A 19,348-nucleotide genomic window follows, 5' to 3' on the forward strand; every position below is an offset into this window, starting at 1 on the left:
TCGTTCACATAGACTTCAATCCCTCCACCTTTTTTCTTGCCGCTCCGAACAACGTCTCCGTCTCCCCGAACAGTCCTGAAGCCGGGTACGGCCGCGCTGTGATCCGGGAAATGTGAGTGCAGCCATGTCTCGGTGAAACACATGATGCTGCACTCCCGGTATTCCCGCTGGGTCTTTACCAGCGCCGAGCTCGTCCGTCTTGTTGGCCAACGACCTCACGTTCCCCGTTAAGTTCTCCGGTACCGCTGGTTTGTATTTCCTCCTTTCCGCCTTCATCTTAGCTCCAGCTCTGCAACCCCGCCGTCTTCTCCGAAGTTCAACGGGGATCTCAGGCCTCGCTCTGGGCAGCAGCAGTAGAGGTCTACTCAGCGTGATCAGCTGATCATGAGAGTAAACAATAACAGTGCCCCCAGCCAGAAACGTGGAAAAATTACGGTCCATTACGGACCATTAACTTAACACGAGAGAAAGAAAAAAAAACAACTCCGAAGAGGAGAAAGGCTTAAAAAATACTAATAATACTAATAACAAGGGGAGGGGAGCTGCTGCAACAGGCTGCCGCTAGCGCGGCACCATCTTGCAAAGATGGTGTGCTGGTGTGAAGACAAGGAGGCAGCATTAAGTGTGTATGGTCGTCTGGAACAACCTGCCAATATATATAACCTGCCTATATATATATATATATATGTATATGTATGGTCGTCTGGAACAACCTGCCAACAGAGCTGAGGGCTTCACAGTCTTTAAACACCTTTAAATCTGAAGACATACTTTTTTTTTACTTTCTCGTAATCTATTTTCTATATATTATATATATATACACATATGTATTATATATATATATACACGTATATATATATACACGTATATATGTATGTATATATATATATACGTATATATATACACGTATATATGTATATATATATATATATATATACGTATATATATAATATAGAAAATAGATTACGAGAAAGTAAAAAAAAAGTATGTCTTCAGATTTAAAGGTGTTTAAAGACTGTGAAGCCCTCAGCTCTGTTGGCAGGTTGTTCCAGACGACCATATATATATATATATATATATATATATACAGCCCAATATAAATATACAGTTCTCCTCTTTCAGTCCTCCTCTCAGTTCTCCTCTCGGTCCTCCTCTCGGTGCTCCTCTCGGTCCTCCTCTCGGTCCTCCTCTCGGTGCTTCTCTCGGTCCTCCTCTCGGTCCTCCTCTCGGTGCTCCTCTCGGTGCTCCTCTCGGTCCTCCTCTCGGTGCTCCTCTCGGTGCTCCTCTCAGTGCTCCTCGGTTCTCCTCCATGCTGTTGTTAGTTGATGACCTCCTCCAGGTGTGCTTCATTAATCTCCTCCTTCTCAGGGTGTTAAAGGGCTCTTCCCTACTTGTTCTTTCTTTTCCTCCTTTCTGCTACAAATAAAGGATGTTTTTATTTGGTAATATCGATTGAAGTTGATTTATTTGAACAACTACATGTGAACTTGTGGCTCTTTGACATCCTCAGACGAAGCGTGTTCGGTAGGTAGTTTCAGACCTCGGTCAGCTTGGTCATCCGGTACTATGTCTGAACAATTTGACACAACTATCAGGCCAAAATACTCACGACTCAATAAGTGTGATTATTGACAGGATAGAATATTATGTTCCCCGGAGGATAAACCTTTTCCTTTATTTCTACTGTATGATGCTCATTCTCACACATAAGACACCTCGAGTTTGACTGATAGATTGTCATCAATGTCTTGAGCTCAGTTGTATTTCCAAGGTGATGAAGCACTAACATAACAAACCAAAGAGGAGCCCAATCACAACTGTGTTTGGCTCCACTTTAATAAAGTAGAATTATTGCAGGACCCTTTAGACCTCAGGAGACTGTGAGCAGGACTGAAGTTGCCGTAACATGACTTTCTACTGAGCAAAAGGACGTCGCTTCTTTTGTGAACCTTGTTTTATTTATTGCTGTTCTTGCTGGATTCCTTTGTAAAAATATCTTTTCATAGACACCCTTGTTTATCTCACCCTGGGAAAGTGACCCGGTGGGCCGCCTGGGTGGGACTTCCTATCATCCTTTTCCCCAGACCTCATCACCTCCACACGTCTGACATGAGAGGGAAACCCTGCCTTTCCTCCCCGAACTGTTTATGGACAAATATCATGAGAGGTTTGGGGGTCACGGTGTTTATTTTGGTGTCTTTGTACTTTGCCGTGTGACCCGTGAGCTGCAGGTCAGGGTAAACGAGAGGCAACATTAGTCAAGTCCCATCTGTTAGCTTTTGTAACTGGCCGACTTTGGCACTTAGTACAACAAAGACCACTTTGCTCAGATTAGATTGGGGAGCAATGACGTATGACAGCTTGACACTTGCTATTTCCTGCTGCGGTTGAAACGAATGTGTTGTTACCTTCAGCTGTTGGGTTCAGTTTTGGTTCAGGTCTCCTCCCTGGCTCTCCTTTCTGCTGGTGGGTTACTACAATTCATTCTGGTGGATTTGTGCACTCACCAGTTGTGTAATTTCATATATCACACTGCATAATAAAGGCAGGACCTGATTTCAAGTGCCAAGTGCAGCATTTTTGAATGAAGACCTTCCTTTGTGAAGCCCATTGAATCGTGTCCCAACACGTCTCCACCTTCTGCCCGTCGCTGTTTGTTTCAGAGAAGAAGCCGAGAGATCAGAGCTGATAAAAATCGGAGTGCATTCAGGCCAGGTGAGTTCATGTCAAGTTCAAACGAAGTAGTAAAGAGGGATGGAAATAATTTTACCTGCAATACAGCTGATTTACCATGAAAAGCTTTTGTGCAAAAAGAGGTGTAGAAACTCAAAGTTTCTTTGGTAGATATTCAATTCAATTCAATTCAATTTTATTTATATAGCGCCAAATCACAACAAAGGTTATTTCACGGCACTTAACACATCAAAGTCCTTACAGCAGAACTTTACAATATTATACAGAGAAACCAACAATTCAACAATTCCCACAACAGATATCAGTTGAAGGTGAAAGCAGGGAACAAAAGGAGAAACCAACGGTCTTCTGCTGGAACCAGACTGCACTGGACGATGTGCATTAAACTCGGTCTTATACATTTATAGAAATTATAGCACAACCTCGTCAGAAAGGTAAAATACCTGTTGAATGTTGTAGTCACATTAGCAGTAAAGATAATGTTGGTCGCTCTCACTGAAATATTATGTGTTAGTCTATTTGGTGACTGATTTGTTATTGATGAGTCTGACTGGCTAAGGGGGCTAGGCTAACATTAGCTTCTGTTAACTACAGTTGTATCTGGTACTTCTAACTTCAGAAACTGAGCAAAAGTTGATGTGGGAGCTGATGATATATTTACATCATTTTCTTGTCTTTTATTTGTACTTCAGGACTGCAGGTTTATATATATGTGTTTATATTTTGCACATGCAGCTCAGGATCACAGGTTTAGGTGTGTTTTTTCTGTGTTTTCTGTTTGTGTGTATGTCTTTTGCACTTCAGACGACTGCAGCATCAGCTGTAACTTCTACTTTGAAAGCTGCTGAAACAAACTGAGAGCCAAGTGACTCCTGGAACACTGATGTGAAAATCACCTCATCAGTCTCTTCTAATGTCTGAAGATTATTGTGCTAATGGTTTATTGACGTCAAACACATCCACCTCTATTTATTCCTCTGACTTATTCAGTCCAGTTCTTCTTCTTTTTTCCTAAGACTGAACTACTTGTATCTAAATTCTTGAAGTGTGTCAACAGTCCCATAAGCCAGTTCAGTGTGTGTTTGATCCCCCTAACATCCTGTGGTTTTGTGATGCTCACTATAATTAAAGCCAGATGGACCTCATTGAGTAATCCAGCATGGGTTAACTTCAGTCTACGTGATAAAACCATCAGCAGCAGCCCAAAGCTGTTTCCCAGCAAAAGAGCCCCTTGAAAAGTTGCCTTCCAAACCGCTCTCAGGTGGCACCATTAACAGCCAGCTGGAAAAGCTATCTGGCTGTTTAACCTCTGTCAGTTTGGCTCACTGTTCCCATGCATCCATGACTCATGTTAGGTAAATATATAACCTTCTCCTGGGCTGCTTCTGACAATTATCACAGCACTTTGAACTGTGTAGTTATTTTTGATCTAGTTATTTTGATGTAATTTAACTAAGTAGGTAACAGCTAAATAAACTCCAGAGACTAATCTGATGACATGTTTAGCTGTGTTGCCATTCAACCGCTGGCTGTTGAGTTGGTGTCCAGCTAACAATATGTTTCATAATTGAAAAACTTTCAGGGGAAATCTGGTCTGATGAGGAGAGACGGCGTCCGATCCACTCTGGATGGTGCAGATCTCATATCTGGAAATATGGATGAGTTTATTAAAAGCATCACATTTCATAGATGAGTCCTGGAGGCAGAGTTCCAGTCTTACAGACCCGATCAGGTCAGATCAGTTTATCTCTATCAGAGAGCATTTAAGGTTGATGTTATTAAACTCTTGCTCCAGCTGTTTAAGGTAAATATAGAGCTGTTCATAGACTATATCCAACCTTCCTTTTATTTCTAAAATCTTAGTTATGAATCAATCATGCAACCATTCGCAGAGTTTTGGTCTGTTGGAAGATTTTGAAACAGTTGAACAAAAACTTAAACATGTTATTAGGATCCAATGAACTGCACTCGGCTGGTTCAAATCATATCTATCAGATAGAATTCAATGTGCTCATGTCAACAGTGACTCTTCCACACACAGTGCCACGAGGGTCGGTGCTGGTTTACTGTCCTGAATCTCTATGCTGTTCTTTTCTCTCCTCCTCTCTCCTCACTTAACCAGCCAAGGCGCATGACCCCCTCTGAGCCCTGAAGGACAGTTGTTTCGTCCTAGCTCTCACTCAAGGGAATTGTTGGTGTACTTTCTATAGCTCTTCTTATAATAGTATAAATTTTGACTTCACTATAAGTACTCTGAAATAACTTTAGTTGTGATTTGGCGCTGTATAAATAATATTGAATTGATCTTCAATGAAGATATGTATGACACCTTCCTTCGTTGTGCACAAGTGGTTTTGAGTCAAAATTCATTCATTCCTTCTGAAAAGTAGCAAATTGAAAAGAAATGTTCTTGTGTATTCCAGCACGCCTTAGAAATATCAGAGTAAAAAGAAAATAAATCATTGTAGCAAATAAGCAGAAAGGACCCAAAGCACACAACCTCAGATACAAGCATTTAATGAAGAACTTAACTTACAAAGAGGAAAGATAAAGACGAGACCTCATTTATAAAACATTGTGTAGGATCAACTCTAAAACTGTACGTGTGCGCAAAAGCAGAAATTGTGATTTATAAAACCGTGATTTATAAAAATGTTCCGCCTCCCAGACGCCCATATTCAACCATAAACAGGTGGTCACAGTCATGGCGTCACAAACAAAAAAGAAGAGTGGCAACATGTGGCTGCTGCTGTTAATGCAGTGGATGTGACAATTAGGTAAATTAATGAGGGGGGATGGGGAGGCATGGTTAAGGTCCTCAGGCTGTGGAAAGCCAGGAGGGAGAGGAAGGCCAAGTCCTCTCCCCCATGCATCCAGACACACCATTGGCATTTGAGCTGGTGAATAGCACGCTGTAAAATGGAGTGCCCATGTGAATGGGCGCCATCGAAGTGCATTTCCTGTGCAGTTTTGGAGTAGGGGGAGGAGCCACCACCTGCAGCGTTTCACATATAAAGGAACATTTAAAAATATAGGTAAGAAATGAGATGCATAAGAAGGTAGAAGCCTGTAGTCTGTTTCCTTCACTGCTCTGCATCAGGATTAAAGAATCATATATATATATATATATATATATATATATATATATATATATATATGTACAGTATGTATATACTGGTAACACCTGGGAGATACGGGTAACACCGGGAGAACACCCGGATATACTGGTAACACCTAGAAATACGGGTAACACCCGTAGATACGAGATACAGGTAACACCTGGGAGATACAGGTAACACCTGGAGATACAGGTAACACCTGGAGATACGGGTAACACCTGGAGATACAGGTAACACCTTGGAAATACAGGTAACACCTGGAGATACAGGTAACACCTTGGAGATACATGTAACACCCGGAGATACGAGTAACATTTGGAGATACAGGTAACACCTTGGAGATACATGTAACACCCGGAGATACGAGTAACATTTGGAGATACAGGTAACACCTGGAGATACAGGTAACACCTGGAGATACGGGTAACACCTGGAGATACAGGTAACACCTTGGAAATACAGGTAACACCTGGAGATACGAGTAACACCTTGGAGATACACGTAACACCCGGAGATACGGGTAACATTTGGAGATACAGGTAACACCTGGAGATACAGGTAACACCTTGGAAATACAGGTAACACCTGGAGATACGGGTAACACATGGAGTTACGGGTAACAACCGGAGATACAGGTAACACCTTGAGATACGGGTTACACCTTGGAGATATGGGTAACACCCGGAGATACAGGTAACACCTTGGAGATACGGGTAACACCTTGGAGATACAGGTAACACCTTGGAGATACGGGTAACACCTGGAGATACGGGTAACACCTTGGAGATACGGGTAACACCTGAAGATATGGGTAATACCTTGGAGATTTGGGTTGCACCAAGAGATACGGGTAACACCTTGGAGATACGGGTAACACCTTGGAGATACAGGTAACACCTGGAGATACGGGTAACACCTGGAGATACGGGTAACACCTGGAGATACAGGTAACACCTTGGAAATACAGGTAACACCTGGAGATACAGGTAACACCTTGGAGATACATGTAACACCCGGAGATACGAGTAACATTTGGAGATACAGGTAACACCTTGGAGATACATGTAACACCCGGAGATACGAGTAACATTTGGAGATACAGGTAACACCTGGAGATACAGGTAACACCTGGAGATACGGGTAACACCTGGAGATACAGGTAACACCTTGGAAATACAGGTAACACCTGGAGATACGAGTAACACCTTGGAGATACACGTAACACCCGGAGATACGGGTAACATTTGGAGATACAGGTAACACCTGGAGATACAGGTAACACCTTGGAAATACAGGTAACACCTGGAGATACGGGTAACACATGGAGTTACGGGTAACAACCGGAGATACAGGTAACACCTTGAGATACGGGTTACACCTTGGAGATATGGGTAACACCCGGAGATACAGGTAACACCTTGGAGATACGGGTAACACCTTGGAGATACAGGTAACACCTTGGAGATACGGGTAACACCTGGAGATACGGGTAACACCTTGGAGATACGGGTAACACCTGAAGATATGGGTAATACCTTGGAGATTTGGGTTGCACCAAGAGATACGGGTAACACCTTGGAGATACGGGTAACACCTTGGAGATACAGGTAACACCTTGGAGATACAGATAACACCTTGGAGATGCAGGTAACACCTTGGAAATACAGGTAACACCTGGAGATACGGGTAACACATGGAGTTACGGGTAACAACCGGAGATACAGGTAACACCTTGAGATACGGGTTACACCTTGGAGATACGGGTAACACCCGGAGATACAGGTAACACCTTGGAGATACGGGTAACACCTGGAGATACGGGTAACACCTTGGAGATACGGGTAACACCTGAAGATACGGGTTACACCTTGGAGATACGGGTAACACCCGGAGATACGGGTAACACCTTGGAGATACGGGTAACACCTGAAGATACGGGTAACACCTTGGAGATACAGGTAATACCCGGAGATAAGGGTAACACCCGGAGATACGGGTAACGTTTGGAGATACGGGTAACACCTTGGAGATACAGGTAACACCTGGAGTTACGGGTAACAACCGGAGATATGGGTAAAACCTTGGAGATACGGGTAACACCTTGGAAATACAGGTAGCACCTGGAGATACGGGTAACACCTGAAGATATGGGTAATACCTTGGAGATATGGGTAACACCTTGGAAATACAGGTAACACCTGGAGATACGGGTAACACCTGAAGATACGGGTAACACCTTGGAGATACAGGTAACACCCGGAGATAAGGGTAACACCCAGAGATATGGGTAACGTTTTTAGATACGGGTAACACCTTGGAGATACAGGTAACACCTGGAGATGCAGGTAACACCTTGGAAATACAGGTAACACCTGGAGATACAGGTAACACTTTGGAGATACAGGTAACACCTGGAGATACGGGTAACACCTTGGAAATACAGGTAACACCTGGAGATACGGGTAACACCTTGGAGATACAGGTAACACCTTGGAGATACACGTAACACCCGGAGATACGGGTAACATTTGGAAATACAGGTAACACCTGAAGATACGGGTAACACCTTGGAGATACAGGTAACACCCGGAGATAAGGGTAACACCCAGAGATATGGGTAACGTTTTTAGATACGGGTAACACCTTGGAGATACAGGTAACACCTGGAGATGCAGGTAACACCTTGGAAATACAGGTAACACCTGGAGATACAGGTAACACCTTGGAGATACGGGTAACACATGGAGTTACGGGTAACAACCGGAGATACAGGTAACACCTTGAGATACGGGTTACACCTTGGAGATACGGGTAACACCCGGAGATACAGGTAACACCTTGGAGATACGTGTAACACCTGGAGATACGGGTAACACCTTGGAGATACAGGTAACACCTGGAGATACGGGTAACACCTGACGATACGGGTAACACCTTGGAGATACAGGTAACACCCGGAGATAAGGGTAACACCCGGAGATACGGGTAACGTTTGGAGATACGGGTAACACCTTGGAGATACAGGTAACACCTGGAGATACGGGTAACACCTTGGAAATACAGGTAACACCTGGAGATACGGGTAACACCTTGGAGATACAGGTAACACCTTGGAGATACACGTAACACCCGGAGATACGGGTAACATTTGGAGATACAGGTAACACCTGGAGATACGGGTAACACCTTGGAAATACAGGTAACACCTGGAGATACGGGTAACACCTTGGAGATACAGGTAACACCTGGAGATACAGGTAACACCCGGAGATACGGGTAACATTTGGAGATACAGGTAACACCTGGAGATACAGGTAACACCTGGAGATACGGGTAACACCTTGGAAATACAGGTAACACCTGGAGATACAGGTAACACTTTGGAGATACAGGTAACACCTGGAGATACGGGTAACACCTTGGAAATACAGGTAACACCTGGAGATACAGGTAACACCTTGGAGATACAGGTAACACCTTGGAGATACACGTAACACCCGGAGATACGGGTAACATTTGGAGATACAGGTAACACCTGGAGATACAGGTAACACCTGGAGATACGGGTAACACATGGAGATACGGGTAACACATGGAGTTACGGGTAACAACCGGAGATACAGGTAACACCTTGAGATACGGGTTACACCTTGGAGATACGGGTAACACCCGGAGATACAAGTAACACCCGGGTATACAGGTGTCGGCAGGTATGGTGAGTATTTGTTGTTGATAATAAAATGTTTTTGTTGATAATATTGTCTTTAGTAGCTTTGTTTTAACTATTTTACTTTTAAACTAAATTGATAATGAAACAAACACTTGCGTGTATTTTTCTTTATCCCGTACTTTGTTATTTGACGTATCCTCTCTTCAGGATCACATCGTTTCTGTTTGCCTTCTAAAACTGCTCCACAGATTAAATCACTTTAATGACGTGAAGAGGCTTCGGTTAAGGTTTGATCTTTTTCAGGAAAAGATCTGGGTTTAGGTTAAAAAAGTACTTATTAATTAAGGTAAGGGGACCATCGGTATCATAGTTACCATATTAAACACATAGTTATGATTATGGAATGATCTTGGTCATACTAAAATAAAACTCTATTGATCCATCCGCATCCTAATTCCTACAGCTGCTAGAGGGCACTGTCATTCAGCACACGATGTGTCGGTGTGGGTCCTTTGGTGAAGTGATGGATGCCACGGCTCCTCTGGAAGGACAGTCTTGTCATTCCAGAGGGAGGAGGTGGAGCAGGAAGTGGAGTTTGTCGTTAGAAGAAGCTGATATGCCATGAGAGCGAGGCCTGGATACCTATTTCAGGTATTAATAGCCAGCGGACGGCTGAGCAATGCTGCCTGGCAGACCAGAAAATAAGAGGCTATCAAAAGAGCCTCCCCGAGGACCCCAGGAATAGTGGCCCCAAATCCCCCTCTCGGACACTTCTGGACCCTCTGCAAGTATTCCCTGAAAACTCTCCCAGAACAAAATAGAAGATTAAAGCGGAGCTGAACCAAGGAGCCGGCTTCAGGTTTCAGTCTGACCAGCCTCTTGTGTCCAAATAGGCCCTGAGAGTGGTGACAAAGGCCGGGAACCAACCGTCCCGCTGCCAAGTCCTGCATTCCGGCTGTATATTTATAGAGCTGGCATTTAAACTTGGCACCATGTTACATACCATACCAATGGCACTGTTTCCCATTCCTGTGAAAGACAGGGCATTGGAAGGCACATTATGAAATGTTGACAAATATATATACTCAGTGAAGTATGTTGGACTTAGTAAATATAAGAAAAAAAATTAAGTTTACAGGACCATCAGTAATTGATCAAATCTCTAAAATGAGAAATTCATAATGTGCACGTAAAAAAAACAACTTTTGAATTTGAAGGTTCAGTTTGTAGAATTTAGGCAAAAATGGAATATAATGTTCATAATTACATTTTGATGTGAAACTAAGAATTGTTGTGTTTGTTGATATAGTTGTGTTTGTTGATATAGACTGAAGTCTTTGTCTTCATATGAAGCCTACCATGTTTACTGTATGTAGAATACGTCTCCATAGGAAGCCCACCATGTTTACAGGATATAGAAAATGTCTCCATAGGAAGCCCACCATGTTTACAGGATATAGAAAATGTCTCCATAGGAAGCCCACCATGTTTACAGGATATAGAAAATGTCTCCATAGGAAGCCCACCATGTTTCTACAGCATGAAGAACAGACAGACCAAACAGGGACATCACTATGGACTTCACAGGCCTTCTGTACGTTTTAAGGCCACCGGAGCTTTTCTCATTCACCTGAAAGGGGAGGGTTCGGTCGGGGTTATTCACATGGTTTCAATCTACAACCTCCCTGCTGGATGAATTGGAGGCTACAGACTACAGAGAATATAGCTTGGGATGATTCAAAGGATTCAGCTGAACCAAATTTAAATCCAAGAAACTCATTAAATTTGGACAGAAACACATCAAATTTATCTTTATGTATATGCAATATATAGTATTTGTTATTAAGATCACTAAAACTGCATCTGTAAAGAAACAAACAGTCATTCTTAGTATAATTTTTGATTTTGTGAGGGAGAAAAAGAAGACGAGTCACAAGTAAAAGGAAGAAATAGATATTTTTACATCTCAGGAGAATAACTAGGTTCTGGACCTTTCATGTAGACTATACTGGAAGCATTAATGACACTCCATACATAGAACAGATCACAGCTGCATTTTAACTGTGAAGAGTTTCACCATTATTCTTGCAAATCTTTTACCGGGCAGACACACGGCTTCAGATCAATCTGTTCTAGATATCTGATTGGTCTGAGCCGACGTTGCATCTCAACTTTACTGCAGTTTTCAATCAGTGCACAAAAAGATTTCATTGAAGTTACTGTGTCAGCCCAGTAGGGAGAGGGTTTGAAATGAAATCATTTCAAATCGGGGGTTGAGTGGCAGGGATCACAAAGACATAACAATTAAGGAATGGTAAAAATGTTTATTTAAAATCTACAACCCATAAAATAGTAGGCAATACCTAAAATAGTATTAAGAGGTTAAAGGACTTAAAGTCCAGTGTAATTTCAAGATAAGAAGTTAAAATGAATTAAAAGTTCAGTTTAAAAAGGCCCTAGTAAAAGATGAAAAAGATTTCAACACCAGGTAAAAGCCTGCCAACAGGAGGAGAGTCAGGGTCTGGTTGTTATTCCTGGCTCTTCTGGTTCAGCTACCCGTCCTCTCCTGAGTTCCTCCAACCACCAGGGACACCGCCAGGGACACCACCACCTGCCGTCTTCCCAGCCTCCTCCCATCCATAGCCACTTTTCCTGATGCTCCTGTTGTGCTGTAGTCCATCGTTTATACCGGCTCCCCTAATTGATGTCCACCTGGGGGGGAGGAGATCCTGCCCTCCTGTGACGCTGTTGGCTGCTTCTGCCCTGACAGCACTCATGATTGGTCCTTGAGATAAACAGAACTTTTGCAGGTGCCTGGGATCAGTGATTGCAGGCAGCTTCAATCAGATCAGAACAGAGTGCCAAATAACATGTCTGACAAAATCATAGATTATAAAAACATGCAACTAAAACATCACAAGCTAAAACCACATAGTGCAAATGAAAACAGCCCGTTCTAAAACCAATAAAAAGCAAACAATTTGAATCACAGCAAAATTGAAATACAAACAATCTACACTGCAAAAAATATGGCTCACTCACGACTCACCTACCTGGATATGATCCAGTGACTCACCTACCTGGATATGATCCAGTGACTCTACCTACCTGGATATGATCCAGTGACTCTACCTACCTGGATATGATCCAGTGACTTTACCTACCTGGATATGATCCAGTGACTCTACCTACCTGGATATGATCCAGTGACTTTACCTACCTGGATATTATCCAGTGACTCTACCTACCTGGATATGATCCAGTGACTCACCTACCTGGATATGATCCAGTGACTCACCTACCTGGATATGATCCAGTGACTCTACCTACCTGGATATTATCCAGTGACTCTACCTACCTGGATATGATCCAGTGACTCTACCTACCTGGATATGATCCAGTGACTCTACCTACCTGGATATGATCCAGTGACTTTACCTACCTGGATATGATCCAGTGACTCTACCTACCTGGATATGATCCAGTGACTTTACCTACCTGGATATGATCCAGTGACTCTACCTACCTGGATATGATCCAGTGACTCTACCTACCTGGATATGATCCAGTGACTTTACCTACCTGGATATTATCCAGTGACTCACCTACCTGGATATTATCCAGTGACTCTACCTACCTGGATATGATCCAGTGACTCTACCTACCTGGATATGATCCAGTGACTTTACCTACCTGGATATGATCCAGTGACTCTACCTACCTGGATATGATCCAGTGACTCTACCTACCTGGATATGATCCAGTGACTTTACCTACCTGGATATGATCCAGTGACTCTACCTACCTGGATATGATCCAGTGACTCACCTACCTGGATATGATCCAGTGACTCTACCTACCTGGATATTATCCAGTGACTCTACCTACCTGGATATGATCCAGTGACTCTACCTACCTGGATATGATCCAGTGACTCTACCTACCTGGATATGATCCAGTGACTTTACCTACCTGGATATGATCCAGTGACTCTACCTACCTGGATATGATCCAGTGACTTTACCTACCTGGATATGATCCAGTGACTCTACCTACCTGGATATGATCCAGTGACTCTACCTACCTGGATATGATCCAGTGACTTTACCTACCTGGATATGATCCAGTGACTCTACCTACCTGGATATGATCCAGTGACTCACCTACCTGGATATGATCCAGTGACTTTACCTACCTGGATATGATCCAGTGACTTTACCTACCTGGATATTATCCAGTGACTCACCTACCTGGATATTATCCAGTGACTCCACCTACCTGGATATGTGACCTACCTGAAATCTGTCTCACCAGCAGCACCTCCTTCATCTTCTTCAGACCACCTCTACATAACAACCTCATCATATTCTGTGTTGTGATGAATTTCAGATGTTAAACGAGGTTTGTGTTGATGCCACATCACCTCAGTCCTCCACACACACGACACAGTCGCTATTTTCAAACTGAACTACATCATCATGTGACTGTTTGTGATCTGCTATCATTAGAAAAAGTAGTTCCTGTCATATTTAGACTGATTCTGGTGATGGTTGAGTTTCTTTTCCTGTTAATGATAACATACACATTTATTTACTGAGTTTAGAAAACTTATAATAAAATAATGGACACTGGAAGAGTAACGTTTGGAGTCAGAAGTATTAATATTTCAGTATCAGTGTTCACACCAATAGTTTGTAGACTCTTTGTTCAGACTTGTGTCTTTGATGTCGGCCTCCCCTTCGTCCTCCCACATGGTGACTCCCAACAACAACACATACAGTACATGCTTTTGACATAACATCGAAATGGCTCTTCTGTTCATTATGAATATTTCAACTAAAGATCTTCCATGTGTCCCCTTTTAAACAAGACTAAAGGTGTAAAATACCATTAGAGTATTTGGAGTCAGTTGCTTCTCAGTACATCCTGCAGTATGGAGTCGGTGACAGTCAATCTGGACTGAGGTTAATAGTGACAGCAGATGTGAAGAAGAACCACATCTACGTCACTCCTCATCCTCCCTCTCATCTTAGAGGTCTTTTCATCTTTAAGAGGGACCTCCGGGGATCGCCATGGTTTCATCTGTTCATCATCTCTTCCTTTCTTTTTCATTTTATGCTCATCAGGTCTGACTCTTCCAACCTGCCTCTGTTTTATTCTTTGACCAACAAAGATCACTGCTTTAAAATCAGCCGATACTATTAACAAGTACTGTGAACAAATCAAAGCCTGCTATCGTATTCCTCGGAGCTACGGTGGCCTGTTAGTGTCCAAAAACCATATCAGTGGGTCACACTGTTCCACTACATGTTCCTTCATTACCGTGAACACACACATCACATGATATTCTGAATGATGGATCATACAACATTGTGCTCAATCAACCCACTGCTGAAAATAGTCCCAACAGAGACACTATTTCCTCCTATTTGAGTAACATTTAATCAAAACTTCAGTGACATGCTGTTTTATTGTTTTATTATTGATCCTTTTAAACAAACAAAACATAGAGATATTTTATGTCAACATTTTGGTAAATACAGTCTGTTAGATGAGAAGATCAATATTTCCCAAAGAGGAGGCAAAAAGTTACTCAAACTGAGAATTCTTCAGTCGATTGCCAAAACACTGGCTGTTTCCATCAGAACAAACACACACTAAATGATTTCTTTAGTTTTATTTATCATCTTACTGCCTTATCTCTCCACTAGTGTTGTTGCTTGTTTGTTGTTGTTGTGATTTTATCTGTTGTTGTGATTTTAACAGTTCAAAATCCTGCTGTTTGTGGGTTCTTTTATTATTGTCAAGCACTTTGTGAAAAGTGCTACACAAATAAACTTTACTTACTTACTTACAAAATCCAATCTGTGTTCTGTCTGGTAGAATATTAAGTAATAATAAAAAATATATTCCCACCAACATTACTAATTATTATGTATTTATTTCACAGATGAGCTGATGGGTATATTTTTAAACTTTGGGTAGTTTATGTGCTTGATTACTTTTTGGCCTTAAAGAGAGCAAGACAAGCAGTTTCCCCCGTTTTTAGTCTTTTTCCTCTATTAAGCTCATATCGCAGTTATAACTGTAATCATTTAGCATGTTTAGATATGAGAGTTGTATAAATCTCTGATTTAGGACAGAAGCCAGAAAGATTTGAGTCACTAACACACATCGTTGGTTTAAGTCTTTGTCTTCCTTGGAATTTGTTGACAATAACAAAATATAAGATAAAAGACTTCATACTTCAAAAATCCCAAACTGTTTGCCACATAGATGTGACCGCTGCTTAAATAACATATACTGTATACTGAACATCATTATCATACACATACATGAAATATGATAACACCAACTGGACAGGCAGTGAGAAGTCTCTCCTTTAATTTCATTGCCATTTGCATGAACTCCACACTACACTGAGTGCCATGCACAGCAGCAGCTTCAGCAGGTTATGCACGCTAAGTGCTTTTCCAGGCTGCTGCTGGGAAGATGGAGCTCTGGCTCCTCTGAAAAACATCTGTATTTGTAAGAGTGCAATTCTGTATGTCACAGCAATAAATTGTCTTTTTTTTCACAGACACATATTTACTGTGGTCAGAGCGCTTTGCCAACCCACAGGGCTGCGCATTATGATTTATGAGCATGACTTCTTTTCCATATGGTTGCTTGATTGCTGCAGGATCTTACCTGCTGCAACAATGCCTCCCACCCCCTCCCGCTCACATTTTGGAGATGGTACAAAACTACTGCTTTAAACTGTGTGTTTGTCTTCACGTATCAGGAGGTCTGTAGAGAACTTATAGCTTCTATTGTGTGTTTGTCTTCACGTATCAGGAGGTCTGTAGAGAACTTATAGCTTCTATTGTGTGTTTGTCTTCACGTATCAGGAGGTCTGTAGAGAACTTATAGCTTCTATTGTGTGTTTGTCTTCACATCCCAGGAGGTCTGTAGAGAACTTATAGCTTCTATTGTGTGTTTGTCTTCACATCCCAGGAGGTCTGTAGAGAACTTATAGCTTCTATTGTGTGTTTGTCTTCACGTATCAGGAGGTCTGTAGAGAACGTATAGCTTCTATTGTGTGTTTGTCTTCACGTCCCAGGAGATCTGTAGAGAACGTATAGCTTCTATTGTGTGTTTGTCTTCACGTCCCAGGAGGTCTGTAGAGAACTTATAGCTTCTATTGTGTGTTTGTCTTCACGTCCCAGGAGGTCTGTAGAGAACTTATAGCTTCTATTGTGTGTTTGTCTTCACGTATCAGGAGGTCTGTAGAGAACGTATAGCTTCTATTGTGTGTTTGTCTTCACGTCCCAGGAGATCTGTAGAGAACGTATAGCTTCTATTGTGTGTTTGTCTTCACATCCCAGGAGGTCTGTAGAGAACGTATAGCTTCTATTGTGTGTTTGTCTTCACGTCCCAGGAGGTCTGTAGAGAACTTATAGCTTCTATTGTGTGTTTGTCTTTACGTATCAGGAGGTCTGTAGAGAACGTATAGCTTCTATTGTATGTTTGTCTTCACGTACCAGGAGATCTGTAGAGAACGTATAGCTTCTATTGTGTGTTTGTCTTCACGTACCAGGAGGTCTGTAGAGAATTATAGCTTCTATTGTGTGTTTGTCTTCACGTACCAGGAGGTCTGTAGAGAATTATAGCTTCTATTGTGTGTTTGTCTTCACGTACCAGGAGGTCTGTAGAGAACTTATAGCTTCTATTGTGTGTTTGTCTTCACATATCAGGAGGTCTGTAGAGAACTTCCAGCTTCCATCTTGCAGACAGTGGGAGGTGTTTGATGTACTAACTTGTAAGAAGAAGCAGAGATACTTCGATATTTGAGGATTAAAGACTCCAGTAACTCCAGCATTCTGTTTTAAAACATCACAGCTGTTTTATATTGTAGCTCTCATTAGTCACCTTCACATTTTAATACCTTTATTGAATGTCAACTGTAGACACGGCCTGGAAACAACTTTCTAAGGTATTCAAATAAAGTCAAAATGTCCCTTCAACATACTTTACTGTGTTAAATTGTTACTTTGTAAATCCATGTGTTCAACACACTGGAAACTTGTCACGTATTAGTAATGTCTGGCTCTACATTGACAGTGAATGCACTGTGAACACAGTTTTAGAGTGCAGGCAGGTGGAGGCTCATAAAATGGAAGCGAGCCCTGCAAGCACAACGTGGAACCGATCATCACTAATTACTTAGTGTCATGGAAAACTCGGTCTTTAGGAAACATGCTGTCAACACGTCAGGTGCAGCCGGACAGCCAAGAAATCAGGCTCTTATTCAAAAATGTGTGACATTCAAAGCGTGTTGTTCACAGGCGGAAAGCACACGTCCTTAATTCATTCTCCACGCCAGGCCTCCCGTCGGCCTCTCCAACAGCTCCAGCTCTGAATTAGCGCGTTGCAGGAAGTTGTTGGTGCGATCAGAGCGTATCCTTTGTTTTGGGATCTGTGGAATGGAAACACAGAGATTCCTCGGCTCCCCGATGGGACATCCTGTGAGCTGGACTCCAACTCGTGACCGAGGAGGATTATCACAGTGTTAGTTTGGCATAAACGTCATAGAAAACATAGTTGCTGTATTGCTCTGAGTCAAAGAAGGTCACCAGGAACAGTCACGTCACTGTGGTGCTGTAGAGGGTCACTGCAGCACTTCCAACTGGAAATGATGGTAAAGACGCTCGATTGGCTGCCTGGGTTTTATAAAATGTGGCCATCTAATCTTTGAGTTTGTTTTCACAGAGAAATAATCTTTATTGAAATTACATGCAATTATTTCAACACAATAATGTGAGGTTGGGCAGAAATCACCTGATATAACCAGCACAAAGAATTTACAGTTTTACTTTCAGCCAAATTAGGGAAGAACCGCTCGGAGGAACAGAAGAACCGCTCGGAGGAACAGAAGGAACCGCTCGGTGGAACAGAAGGAACCGCTCGGCGGAACAGAAGGAACCGCTCGGAGGAACAGAAGAACCGCTCGGAGGAACAGAAGAACCACTCGGAGGAACAGAAGGAACCGCTCGGAGGAACAGAAGAACCGCTCGGCGGAACAGAAGGAACCGCTCGGAGGAACAGAAGGAACCGCTCGGAGGAACAGAAGAACCACTCGGAGGAACAGAAGAACCGCTCAGAGGAACAGAAGGAACCGCTCGGAGGAACAGAAGAACCGCTCGGAGGAACAGAAGAACCACTCGGAGGAACAGAAGGAACCGCTCGGAGGAACAGAAGAACCGCTCGGCGGAACAGAAGGAACCGCTCGGAGGAACAGAAGGAACCGCTCGGAGGAACAGAAGAACCGCTCGGAGGAACAGAAGAACCACTCGGAGGAACAGAAGAACCGCTCAGAGGAACAGAAGGACCGCTCGGAGGAACAGAAGAACCGTTCGGAGGAATAGAAGAACCATTCGGAGGAACATAAGAACCATTCGGAGGAACAGAAGAACCGCTCGGAGGAACAGAAGGAACTGCTCAGAGGAACAGAAGGAACCGCTCGGAGGAACAGAAGGAACCGCTCAGAGGAACAGAAGAACCATTCGGAGGAATAGAAGAACCGTTCGGAGGAACAGAAGAACCATTCGGAGGAATAGAAGAACCGTTCGGAGGAACAGAAGAACCATTCGGAGGATAACGGAGAGAACTGATGTAAACTTAAAACATTAATGACTTTGAACCATAAATGTTGTGCAGCTAAAAATTAAATAATGTGAGTTTTCAGTGACTTTGATGCAGATTTACACACTCAAAGAGAAAATGTAGAATAAATTGAAATGACGACTGTTGTAATAAAATTACTCTTACGCAGATTAAAGAGAAATGTTTGATTTATTAGGAAATCGTATTTTAGATGTAGAAT

General features: G+C 42.5%; 1 protein-coding gene across 1 annotated transcript; it reads left to right on the plus strand.

Moving 5' to 3' along the window:
- The first annotated feature begins 17,696 nt into the window (after positions 1 to 17,696).
- On the plus strand, positions 17,697 to 18,913 carry LOC138213513 (uncharacterized). Its single transcript, XM_069174672.1, has 2 exons — positions 17,697 to 17,739; positions 18,345 to 18,913. Exons 1-2 carry the CDS (start codon positions 17,697 to 17,699, stop codon positions 18,911 to 18,913), a joined length of 612 nt encoding a protein of 203 aa, XP_069030773.1.
- The last annotated feature ends 435 nt before the right edge of the window (positions 18,914 to 19,348 follow it).

The sequence above is a fragment of the Embiotoca jacksoni genome, unplaced genomic scaffold (genome assembly GCF_022577435.1).
Source record: "Embiotoca jacksoni isolate LCO1_2020_lvr unplaced genomic scaffold, fEmbJac1.0.p SCAF_60, whole genome shotgun sequence".
NCBI classification, from domain to species: Eukaryota; Metazoa; Chordata; class Actinopteri; family Embiotocidae; genus Embiotoca; species Embiotoca jacksoni.